Source organism: Schistocerca serialis, chromosome 4 (assembly GCF_023864345.2).
Source record: "Schistocerca serialis cubense isolate TAMUIC-IGC-003099 chromosome 4, iqSchSeri2.2, whole genome shotgun sequence".
NCBI lineage: Eukaryota > Metazoa > Arthropoda > Insecta > Orthoptera > Acrididae > Schistocerca > Schistocerca serialis.
In genome coordinates, this window is record NC_064641.1 from 778,132,074 (window position 1) to 778,145,608 (window position 13,535).

The following is a 13,535-nucleotide window of genomic DNA, read 5'->3' on the forward strand; positions in this document are numbered from 1 at the left end:
CATGATTCAGTTGAAGAATCAGAAGAGTACATTAAAATGCCATTCCACAAAACTTTAACACTCTCTGTACCAGGCCTATTTTATGCACCCGTCCCTAGAAACCGGGCAATTTTACCAATATTAAAAAAATTACTGCATCAAATCTACTGTTTGGATTGTGGCAAATTTGGTACCATCTTGAAGCTGCACATTTCTACTTTAATTCTGAGTGAAAGAAACTACTTTACAATGCACAGCTTTAAGGTACAGTTATAGAAATCACTTAGATGTTTTAAGAATTTAGAAAAAGTCATACGAATAAGGGAATACAATTGTGATTTATTTTTAACCAAAATTGTGGCACTACATTACATGTTTCTGATAGTATACAGTATTACATATAAATTTCACACAGAATCATATTGTTTTTTAGTGTGGAAAATTTTAAAGCAAGGTTCCAGGCAGAGTGCAACGCCACACTGTTCACATTCGTATCGTGTCTCTTTGCGAGAAGCCTTGCCACTCTGTTTCTTGCTCCTGGAACTGCACACGTGACACACACGAGCAGCATACTTCTTAGTAGTTGCAGGTATGTGCTGCAAAAAATGTCTCTTTGTTAGCCGACCTACAGTTCCTTCATTTCTTGGAATGAATTCAAGTGTGTCGTCTTCAACAAGCTGAACTGCAAGCACTGTTATAAAGTCTGTTATTGTAATTTTCTTCCTGTGCACTGCATTGTACAGCCAAAATGCATTTGATACTCCCATAAGCAGCAAATGGAAATATAATTTTCGCCACCATTTCACAGTTCTGTGCTGGAACGGATTGTACTGCAGGCGTTGGTCTCCAATATCCACTCCAATTTTATTGAGGTTGTAATCAAGTACCTGAAGTGGTTTCAATACTACAGACCCATTTCTCTTAGTATGCGTACCAAATGTTGCTTGATGCCTTGTAGACAATGTATACACATCTCTCTTATCTTTCCACTTCATTGCCAATACATTATCTTTACGCCGAAAAGACATTTCGCCCTTTTTCAGCTTAGCAGATACTAAATCTTTAGGCAATCCTTTCCTGGATTTGTTCACAGTACCAACAGCTCCAGTGCCTTTCTCTGCCAGTTGCTGAAATAGCTCTGGACTGGAATAAAATCGATCTAAATACACAGTGTGGCCTTTGTTCAGCAAGCTGCTGTCAGACAACAATCGCAAAATAACTGCAGACGAAGAATTGTCAACAATATGCTTACCAGCATAAACTTCAAAATTTACAACATAGCCACTACTGGCTTCAGCAACAGCATATACTTTCAGTCCATACTTATGAGGCTTATTTTGCATGTAAACACGGAAACTCACACGACCTCGAAATGGGCAAATTCCTTCATCAATTGTCACTTTTTCTGAGGGACGATATGCCTGGATACATCGCTCCTTCAAATTATTATAATATGGCAAAACTTTGTAAAGTGGATGAAATCCATCTTCGCCTGGTTTTTTCTGATTTGAATTGTCAACAAGATGCAAGCATGACAGTATCTGAGTGAAACGCAAACGGCTCATGACATGGGGACAAAAGTTACAACTAAGAACAGGATTAGTGCTCCAATGGTCCGCAATTTTTGGCTTTTTCGAAACACACATGTGGAAAATAATACCCAAGAAACGCCTCATCTCACTTATAGTCACTGGCTTCCACGAACTCAAAACTGAATGGGGCTTCAGATTATTTCCTCTTCTTTTCTTCTGTATTGTCTGTGATGCATACAAATTTGTCTGTCTCTTGAGTTCATTTACGTCACTGTCAGTAAGGAACACTTTACTGCAATCCAGTACAGAACTCGACTCATCAATATCCACTAGTATCTGCCTGGGTGTCGTGTTGACAGGCAGAGGTCGGTAGGTGTCAACTGCAGTCCACTCACTGTCTTTCGGATACGGCACAGCTGCTGGATTTGAAGCAACACCTTCAACATCATTCTCGTCTTCATCTGAAGACAAACTGTCATCAATCTCGTCTTCTAAAAAGAATATCACATTATGTGTAACTACATACATCGTTTACACATGTTCAACAGATATGTGCGTACTGCACAATTACGTGGAAAATTCGGAAATACGTACCTTCAAACACACCATTGCATTCAGAATCGTCTGAATCACTCTCTACATTATCCAGAGTGTCGCTATGATTGATCAAATCCGCAATTTCTGCGTCTGATAAACCGCGCCGAAACATGATGACAAACAACTGAATGATATACAGACTGAGAACGCAAAGATAAGTTTTAACATGAATTACAGCGCTGCCGTGACATCTATGGACGCATTTTGTTAATAAACATCTGAAAAACGTATAGCGCTGGCCAAACCCGTAGAAATAACGTTGCAGTGTTTTGAATGAAATTAAATGTAGCGGCCCGTAAATTTTACGGGCTTGGTGATTTTCGCGCGATCCCAGGCCCGTAAATTTTACGGGCTTGGCGCTTAGAGTGTTAAGCAACTGGAAGTAGCATCAACACCCTTCACTGAAGCTAATGGAATTACGAAAACGCTAAAATAAAGTAATTAATATGGTGTCAATGGAATTTCAAATGGGATCTGAAAAGTTGTCTAACTTCATAAGTAATGTCCTTAGTGATACATGTAATGTATCACTAGGAGATGGAATTTTTCCAGACAGGTCAAAAATGCAGCTGTTAAATTTCCTCATAAAAAGTGATAAGAAAGATTAATAATCATCATGTAGGTTCCTTACTGACACAGTTTCCCAAAATATTCGAAATAGTTGTGTATTTACAGGTAGTCAGTAAATACAATTTACTTAGCATATCAAAGTTTGGGTTCCAGAAGAGTTTCTCGACTGAAAACGCTATTTATACATTCACTCATCCCATATTGTATGTCTTAAATAATACATTATAGCCAACTGGAACTTTTTATGAGTTTTCCAAGGCGTCTGATCACGTAGTTTTATGGAACTGTAGCCTTTACACACAACTATTATGAATCGTACTTAAGAAACAGAATGAAAAAAAGTTGTACTGGATAATTACAAAGGGTTCAATTTTGGGTTCACTCCTGTTGCTTAAGTATATGAATGACTTTCTATTCAACATTCAACAAGCAGAATTTGTACTTTTTTCAGACATACTGGAGTTAAATAAATCCCATTAGGGAGACAGCTACAGAAGAGATTGTTAACGATGGTTTTTCACAGAATTATTAAGTGGTTCTCTGAAAATGGACTGCCCCTAAATTTTCAAAAAACGCACTATATTCATTTCTCTACAACAAATAGTCATGCCAACAATACCGATGTAGCACCTGAATGGGAGTCAGTAAATTGGATAAAAATTTTGGGTGTACATATTAATGGAAACCTTTATGTGGAAGAAACATGTTACTGACCTTCTCATTTAGGTGCAGCTACTTTTACTCGTTGTATACTTTTTACTCTTATTCACAAACTAATCCCCTCCTGACATACTCTGCATATTTAAACTCAATACTGTGTTATGGAATAATTTTCTGGGGTAAATCGCAACTTAGAAAGAACATAATGAACAAAAATGAGCAGTAAGAATAATGTGTGGTGTTTACCCATGGCCATCATATTAGTGCCTCTTCAAGAAGTTAGACATTTTAACTGCACTGTTATAATATATTATCTAATGAAAGCCATCATAAATAGCCCATCACAATTTGAGAACAAAAGTGGTGTCAATGCCTACAACACTAGAGAAAAAAATGACTTTCTAATTTCCTATTATTAAAGTTGTCAATGGTTGCAAAAAGACTTCGATATGCACTGAGAAAATTTTTTTATCTTTTCCCAATAACATCAAATGTCTGACAGGTAACAAAACAAGTTTTAAATCTTACCTAAAATCATTCCACGTCGACAACATGTTCTATTCTATGGACGATCTTGTTTTTTAAGTGTAGTTGCACAAATAGTACCAAAAATGTGTACATGTTAATAAAAGAATCTTTCAAATGATCTATGGAACATGTAATTAAGTAACTAACTAATTACTCATGGCCAAATCCTTTTAAACCAGTAACAAATTTCTTAGCAGGACTAACTAATGTATATATTGTTAATAGTATAAAATACTTGCTTTTACATTAATCTAATATCCACACATCTTCATTTCGGTAATGTGGTCTTCATAAGCGTATGTGTCTCTACAGTAGCTTAACAACCATCTAATACCTATCAGTGGATAGAAATTTATTCATTTTTGAGAAGTTTGGTATCACTTTTAAGTGAAAATATGTTTCAGATTTTTTTGCTTATCTCACATCCTTGAGAACACATTGTGTTAAGATCTGTGGAAAGAAACTTAGCACACCTTTTTGTAAAAACATATTATGCTATTATGGCATGTTCTACATTCTAAATGAATCTCTCATTATGGATCTACAGCTTGAGAAATAAGTCCATCTATTATGGGCACTGTAGCAGCTGACACATACTCGGCAACAAAATTTCTCATCTCTTCCAACTAATGAGTGCACTGTGAGTTATCAAGTCCACTTAACGTGCAGAGTAACAAATTCAGTCTATCCAGTACATCAGGCTTGAAGCTGGGGAATGAGGAGGAATCTTGATGGATCTCCCAATACACAGGAATTTGCGGTAACATATTGGTGGACTCTGCAGCCAAGAAGGCTCATAGAGTACCTTCTATGGAAAATTGTAAGGTTTCCTTACTGACTATGATCTCACTGTTTAAACACACAGATGTGTGTCATTTGGAACAGGACTGGCTGTAAATGAAAGTCTGATGATAGTAATGGTTATTATCTAGCCATAAAACAATCGTTTCTGGCCATTGAGGTAGAACGAGTTCAGTTAACTTATCTCTGCTTTGGAGCATTGCCCTTTGACACATGGGTTCCTTCTCTGGCAGGATGATCTCCAGTGAGCAGTGATACGGCATATGAAAATCAGTACAGCCGCAGAAAAGTGCACACAGTTTGCATATGAGAGGGAAGCATACAGTCTGAGTGGATATTTGCCAACTAACATAAAATGAGACGTTGGAAATATGAAACGGTAATTAGGCTTTGAATCACTTCTCAGCTGCTCCAAAAGGTGATGGGAAATAACATGCAGTGTGTCTCCCAAGATGGCATAATATCCAAAATTTAGAATAATGTAGAATTACTTTTGTAGCACTTTATATTTTAAGAATCGTTTTTAGGTATTTTGAGATTTTGTTACCGCTGTGTTATTTCAGTGTGTTTAATAATACATATTTTATTTTCTGTAAAGCACTAAGTAGTAGTATGAGAGCTGATGGTCACACTCTTGCCCACCCTTAAATTTAATAACAGCAATGACCAATGAGTACCTGCAACCGTATGCCTAGAGCAGCTGGCTCACTTTCCTCTCTTAAGCCTGACTGAATGTAGGAGGGATGTTGTAGCTGTTGCTGTAGGCAGTGCAGCACCACCACCATCACCACCACCACCATCGAACTGCTGAACTCCAGGAGACATGGATCTAACAATGGGAAGCATTACCATAAACTATACTGAGTATCCAGAAACAATGAGGAATCATGTATCTTATATTACCATGCTAATGGCTCCATAATATATAGATAAGCTATGTGACATTAACAAAAAGACACAACACATGGTATGCAGGACTGTAAAAGCCTATTTTTCTGAGATACTTTGCATCAATATCGCCATATCACATATCAAAATGTTGCCTTGTCATCTTTTAGATCGCACTTATCCAATGTGTTCTATATTGTTTCCTGGTTATAACGACTGAATGACAGCTATTTTGCATGAAGCTTTTGTTATATGATCAATTCATTATTAGTCATAAGTAGTCACACAAGACAAAGTAAAATACATGAATAGATTACGTAATCACAAATACCCGTTACAATTGAAGTAGGAAGAACTGGTTCTCATAGAGCTGTAACAACCCTTTCTGGTCAGATGCTTAAAATTTCAGAAAAGATCACTACTACACAAAAATGTTTGTACAGATAGTGGAAAAAGTTCAGCCAATTTAATCAGTTTGGAGGTTTTCCTTGGGTCACAATACTCAAGGTGTGTGTTTGTAATTGAAAATACGGAGAACAAATGGGAATGTTGTTCTGCTTTGAACTATAAAATATACATGGAAAGTACTGTTGTACAAATTGTACAAATAGAGGTCATAGAACTGAACAGTTCATGATATAAAGTTCAAGAAAGACCTTTAGACTTTGTGAGCAAACTGCCATACAAACAAATTCCAGAATAACCATGATGCTTACAAGCAAAAACACCGTGTCAACAAGACAAACCAAATCTACTGTTTATAACATTCAAACAGAGAAACTTCAGATAGAGCAACAAATGTTAATAGTGCTCGTCACTAACTAAATTATCTACGGGCAAATGTTTCATGACATTTCACTTTGAGTCTTTCACTTGTTCCGGAAGGACAGAAAGCCCAGGAAGTACAATCTACTGTTCATGAAGTCCTAAGTAGGGGTTCACTAGTTCTGGATCATCCAAAGTCCGTGAAAGTCGGTTGATTTCGGACCATTTAGTGTTTCTTGTCCAGCTGCTGCCGACATTGGTGATCTAAATGTACTGAACCTGTATGTACAGTACCCATTACGAAGTCATTGTCGTGCTGTGCCAGGGTGTGCTGAAGCATTGAGCACTTGTCTAGTGCCAGAACTGCGAGAGGTACACGCAGTTGTCACCCCCTACCCCTGTACACCCTCAAGCGCCGCAGTTTTCTATGTGTTAAGCCCGGTCCACACGCAACGATCTGTCTGCGCAGACATCAGCGCGCAGATGTCTGTACATGCAAAGATCGCTGCAAATGTGGTGTGCTCACACGACACAAACCCCAATCTACTACTCGCCCGCCATCTGTCGGTGTAGAAAAGAAATATCAGTGGCAAGCGACTACACTCCCCGTAGCACAGCCATAGACAATATTTTTATTCATTCTTCATTACTCGACGGGCATTCTGTTAGTAAAAGGGCAAATGGCGTTTCAGACCATGATGCACAAATTTTAACACTGAAAGGCTTTTGTTGTCAAATAAATGTCACATATAATTACAAACCATGTAGGAAAGTTAATCCAACAGCAATAGAGAGTTTTTTAAACCTTGTCAAGGAACAAGAGTGGCAGGATGTTTAAAGTACTGATAACATAGATGACAAATACAATGCCTTCCTTTATACATTTCTCATGCTCTTTGAGAGCTCCTTTCCATTAGAAGTTCTAAATGGGGTACTAGCATACTAGCAGTAAAAGGCAGCCTGGATGGCTGACTGATGGGATAAGGATAGCATGTAGAACAAAGCAGAAATTATATCAAAATATTAGAAGTAGTCACAATCAAGCTACAGCAGCCCATTACAAACAGTACTGTAAGGTGCTTAAAAATGTTAGCAGGAAGGCAAAGAACATGGGGTATGCAAGTAGAATAGCTAACCCACAGGATAAAATTAAAACCGTATGGTCAGTTGTGAAGGAAGTGTCTGGTTAGCAGCACAAGGTCGACAATATAAAGTCAGTTCATAGTAAAAATATTTCTGTTACTGATAAGTCAGGTATATGTACAGTATTTGACAATCTTTGCTGGTGAATTAAATAAAAATTTAATTTCTACAAGGACTCATATAACTCTCTTGGCAAATGCCTTACTGAGATTGATGTCTGAAATACTCCTCTGTGATACAGACAATGGGGAGATTGAGTCCATAATTAAATCGCTGAAGACTAAGGACTTTCATGGATATGATGGAGTGCCTAGCAGAATATTAAAATACTGTGCTGCGCATGTTAGCCCTGTATTTAGCCATATTTGCAATTTTTCCTTTAGGAGTGGTCAGTTTCCTAAACGATTAAAGTACTCAGAAGTAAAGCTGCTTTATAAAAAGGGAGAAAGGGATAATGTAGACAATTTTGGACCTATTTCTATGATATCAGTGTTTAATAAAGTTATTGAAAAGGCTGTGTACATAAGGATAATTCATCAATTTATATCACACGGTTTGCTATCAAATGTACAGTTGGGATTTAGAAGTCGTTACCAACTGATAATGCTGTACTTTCTTTTCTCTGTGAGGTACTGGATGAGTTAAAGAAAAGGTTTGGAACGCTAGGCATATTTTTTGATGTAACTAAGGCATTTGATTGTGTTTCTCACAAAATATTGATCCAGAAGTTGGACCATTAAAGAATATGGGGAGCAGCTAAAAGTTGGTTCAGATCTTACTTTAGCAACACACATAAAAAGATTTTTATTCACAATGTTGAGATGGCTGTGATGTGGGGTCTGAGTGGGGTACGGTCAAATGGGGGGTGCCACAGGGATCAGTGTTGGGGCCACTCATGTTCCTTATTTATATAAATAATATGCCCTCTAGTATTAGGGTAACTCTAAAATATTTCTGTTTGCTGATGATACTAGATTGATAGTAAAGGATGTTGTGTGCAATATTTGCTCAGTTTGAAGTAGTACGGTTGATTACTTATGTTCAGGGCTTGTAGAAAGAAAACTAACGCTAAATCACAGTAGGACTCAGTTTTTACAATTTCTATCTGACAGTTCAACAAATCCTGACGTTCTAATTTCACAGAATAGGCATATGATTAGTGTAACTGAACAGTTCAAATTTCTCAGTGTTCAGATAGATAGTAAACTATTGTGGAAAGCCCACATTCAGGATCTTGTTCAAAGACTTAATGTTCTCATTTTTACTATTCGAACGGTATGTGAAGTGAGCAATCGTTTGACACGAAAATTAATCGACTTTGCTTATTTTCATTCGCTTACGTTGTATGATATTATATTTTGGGGTAACTCTTCTCATTCCAAAAGGATATTTTTGGCTCAGAAACAGGTAGTTTAGGCAATAAGTAGTGTAAGTTCATGAAACTCTTGTCGACCGCTGTTCACGAGTCTAGGTATTTTGACTTTGGCCTCTCAACATATATATTCATTACTGTCATTTCTTGTTAACAATATTAGCTTATTCTCAAGAATAAGCAGCTTTCACTCAGTTATACTGCTGCTTCCATTTTCAATAAGCTACCACTTGAATTCAAAAATCTTAGCTGTTATCCACGCGCTTTCAAAACGAAACTGAAGGGTTTCCTCATGGTCACTCCTCCTGTTCTGTCGAGAAGTTCCGTGAAAAATTATGCTGATTCTTGTTGTATTGTTGATTGCGTTTACTTAATCTTATGGCCTGACTTTTATCGTGTTCTCAATCATTTAATTTTTATCTGTTATTACTTTTATGTTGTTATTTCATGTACCAACATGTTCCATGACCTTGGAGATTTGCTCCTCAATTTGGTCCTAGGGAACTTGCATGTAAATAAAAAATAAAAATTATTGGTAGTTACAATATCAGTGTTTATACAGTGTCTGTGTCTTCACCAGACAGTGTCCTTCAGACATGTAACCATCAATGATGTATCGATGCCTCAACGAGCTAAAATGATTATATAATATTTATCTCCCTGTGCGGGAATCACAAATTGTGACCATACGGTGTGCGGAAGTGTGGATCGCTCGTGGAGGCATGCCCTGACAGCCGAAATAGTGAAGCTGACCTCTTGCGATAAGTAGAAAATCCAGGTTTTACTCTCAGTTCAGCACACATTTTCATATGTCACAAATAGCTGATGTCAATGCATGCTTTCCGCAGCTGAAACTGTCAGTGACAGTGTCTGTTTCTTCAGACATGCCTGTCGATGGACATTGTATTGTGGAGACAGAAACATTGTGTAAACACAGACATATATAAACAAGAACGATATACCCATGCCTCGACCGGCTAGAATTACGATATAATATTTGTTTACCCATGAGGGAACCACGAACTGAAGCGCCAAAGACTCTGGTATAGGCATCCATATTCAAATACAGAAGTATGCAAACAGGCAGAAAACGTTGCTGCGATCGGCAACCCCTACATAAGACAACAAGTGTCTGCCACAGTTGTTAGATCGGTTACTGGTGCTACAACGACATTTTATCGAGATTTAAGTGATTTCAACGTGGTCTTATAGTCGACGCACTAGCGATGGGACACAGCACGTCCGAGGTAGTGATGAAGTGAGGATTTTCCCGTACGACCATTCCACGAGTGTACCGTGAAAATCAAGAATCCGGTAAAACGTGAAACCTCCAACATCGCTGCGGCCGGAAAAAGATGCTGTAAGAACGGGACCAACGACAACTGAAGAGATTCGTTCAACGTAACAGAAGTGCATCCCTTCCGAAAATTGCTGCAGATTTCAGTGCTGGGCCATCAACAAGTGTCAGCATGCAAACCATTCAACGAAACATCATCGACATCGTCTTTTGGAGCCAAAGGCCCACTCGTGTACCATTGATGACAGCATGATACAAAGCTTTACGCCTCGCCTGGGCCCATCAACACAAACATTGGACTGTTGATGACTGGAAACATGTTGCCTGGTCAGACGAGTCTCGTTTCAAATTGTCTGGAGCAGATGAACGTGAACCGGTATGGAGACAACCTCATGAATCCATGGACCATGCATGTCAGCAGGGGAATGTTCAAGCAAGTGGAGGCTCTGTAATGGTGTTGGGTACGTGCAGATGGATTGATATGGGTCCCCTGATACGTCTAGATACAACTTTGACAGGTGAAATTTACGTAAGTATCTTGTCTGATCACCTGCATTCATTCATGTCAGTTGTGCATTCCGACGGACTCGGCAATTGCAGTCAGACAATGCGACACCTCACACGTCCAGATTTGCTACAGAGTGGCTCCAAGAACACTCTTCTGAGTTTAAACACTTCTGCTGGCCACCAAACTCCCCAGACACGAACATTATATGCCTTGAAATGTGCTGTTCAGAAGAGATCTCCACCTCTTCGTACTTTTACGGATTTATGGACAACCCTGTGGGATTAATGGTGTCAATTACCTCCAGAACTACTTCAAAAATTAGTTAAGTCCATGCCACGTCATGTTGTGGCACTTCTGCATGCTCGCAGGAGCCGCACACGATATTAGGAACGTATACCAGATTCTTTGGCTCTTCAATGTATATAGGTTGTGACTGTGCGACATATGGAAATCTTGAGCAGTCCTGGAGGCGTGCTCAGATTACCCAAGTTGTTAAGGCGACTGCTCATGATAAGTACGAAATCCGTGTTCGAGTCCCGGGTCCAGTACAAATTTTCATTTGTCACAAACAGCTGACGTCAACGCAAGTCGCAGGATGGAAACTATTTCATATAATACAGTTTAGTTTCCACTCATTCAGCGGAGATAGTCAATAATTATTTGGATTTTAATAAAATTAGAAAGATGAATGTCGCTAAATTTCCAGACTTTGTGATAAAATTGGTTTTCTGTGTATGGATAAAACAAAACTCACAAATATGAGCAAATTTGTAACAAAGTTATAGCTGTGGATCATAAAGAAACATTAGGTCAGCCCATTGTTGTGACTCACAAAATTAACTCTACTTTCCTTGTTACAGACATCATGTCACAATATTGTCCTCTGCTGGGAGGAGGGGGGGGGGGGCGGGCATTGTTATACTCAATATCCGGTATTCCGAATAACTCATTGCACATGAAACTTTATTTCTATCAAAATTAAACGCTTTAAAATTCCATATGTGTGCAAATAAAATGTCAGAGTATATATTTGTATAAGGGTATATTACATAAAGTGTCCCAAAGTTGCCCAGTTTCACGGTAGTGAATTGTGTATAAAATTAGCGTTGTATTTAATAGAGTAGTACATAAAAAAATTTTATTTTCTAAGAGGAGTGAACCGTTAGATAGCTATGGATAGGTTTGATGGACCAAACTGTTGACTGAACCCTAGACCAATGAGTCACACTTTTTGGTTCTATCTAAACGGTATATAGGGGTAGCTGTGACAAACTCCTTCAGTGATACTTTGCAATGCATGGTCCAGACACATGAAGTGGTCTAATAGGGCAGTTGCCGCGTTCAGCACGGAGAAGCAGCATCAAAATATATAACAAAAACTTTTTCATTCCTAATTGATTCTCTTCTTGAAGTCATGGCACTTTAAGACAATCATTCATGGAGCGAGCTACTGTTGAATAATCTGTGCGCTCCGACACCGTGCAGGGAATCAATAATGACTCTGATGGTTCTTCTTTGTCGAGGTGCTGACAGTAAGAATGCCAATGAAACGTCCGCATACATCGGCTAATTCGTTAATGGCTAACCATAGGTGGTGGTTACTTTTCAGAGTTTCCTGATAGTAATAATTTAAACAATTTCTCCTTCGTGTCGATTCATTAGGAATTCCTTGCCCACAGTACTTTTGTAGAAACGCGCGGAATTAACACACTTACAAGTCTACGCAAAACAATTAGTAGAACAAAAGAGTACCATCCACCTTTTTGCCATGTCTTTGTAGATTTTGAAAAGACATTCTATTCGATCAGGCACCCACCTGTGTTTGAGGCTCTAACAGAACAAAGAACAGAATAGCCTATTTACACCAAATTTACACAGCGTTTGCGAGTGTTGGATTGGATTGGATTGTTTGGACGAAGAGACCAAACAGCAAGGTCATCGGTCTCATCGGATTAGGGAAGGACGGGGAAGGAGGTCGGCGGTGCCCTTTCAAAGGAACCATCCCGGCATTTGCCTGGAGCGATTTAGGTAAATCACAGAAAACCTCCCCCCCATGAACCATGGACCTTGCCGTTGGTGGGGAGGCTTGCGTGCCTCAGCGATACAGATAGCCTTACCGTAGGTGCAACCACAATGGAGGGGTATCCGTTGAGAGGCCACACAAACGTGTGGCTCCTGAAGAGGGGCAGCAGCCTTTTCAGTAGTTGCAGGGGCAACAGTCAGGATGATTGACTGATCTGGCCTTGCAACACTAACCAAAACGGCCTTGCTGTGCTGGTACTGCGAACGGCTGAAAGCAAGGGGAAGCTATAGCTGTAATTTTTCTCGAGGGTATGCAGCTTTACGGCATGCAGCTTTACTGTATGGTTAAATGATGATGATGTCCTCTTGGGTAAATTATTCCAGAGGTAAAATAGTCCCCCAAGGTGAGGAACACTGGACAAATGGCACAGCGACTGAAGAAACACAGCCGAACTGAACTGGCAATGGGATGCTCAAGATCGCCAGTAATCGAAGAAGTTGCTGAAACCCTATGTTGTGCGCCGACTCAAGGAGGCCACATCACCAGGTGATCGAACTGGCTGACGATGATGGTAATGACGACCATGAACCGTTTGCAGCAATCACAGCGAAGCACATACCACGGAAAAACTGATTTGTGTAGTTTGGAGTCCTTTGCATCTAAATTAATAATATTTGCCTCTTATATTATTGCAGTGCTTTGTTCTGTATGTGCACATCCCTACGAACATGTTGCTAAAGATAGGCTTTAATAGAGCACCGGATCTGCTAAGTGCACACTAGACATAGAACAATCTCTCCGTCGGTAGTGAAAGCATTGTACACCATAGAACTTAATTTAAATGATAATTTTGATGCAACAGGAAGCATCAT

At 39.1% G+C, this 13,535-nt stretch overlaps 1 protein-coding gene across 1 annotated transcript; it reads right to left on the reverse strand.

Annotated features, from left to right (window-relative positions):
* Window positions 1–386: 386 nt before the first annotated feature.
* LOC126474762 (piggyBac transposable element-derived protein 4-like) lies at window positions 387–5,492 on the reverse strand. Its single transcript, XM_050102238.1, has 3 exons — window positions 5,377–5,492; window positions 2,106–2,248; window positions 387–2,002 (listed from the first exon to the last, which is right to left on the reverse strand). The coding sequence occupies exons 1-3, from the start codon at window positions 5,490–5,492 to the stop codon at window positions 387–389; spliced, it is 1,875 nt and encodes a 624-aa protein (XP_049958195.1).
* Window positions 5,493–13,535: the final 8,043 nt, after the last annotated feature.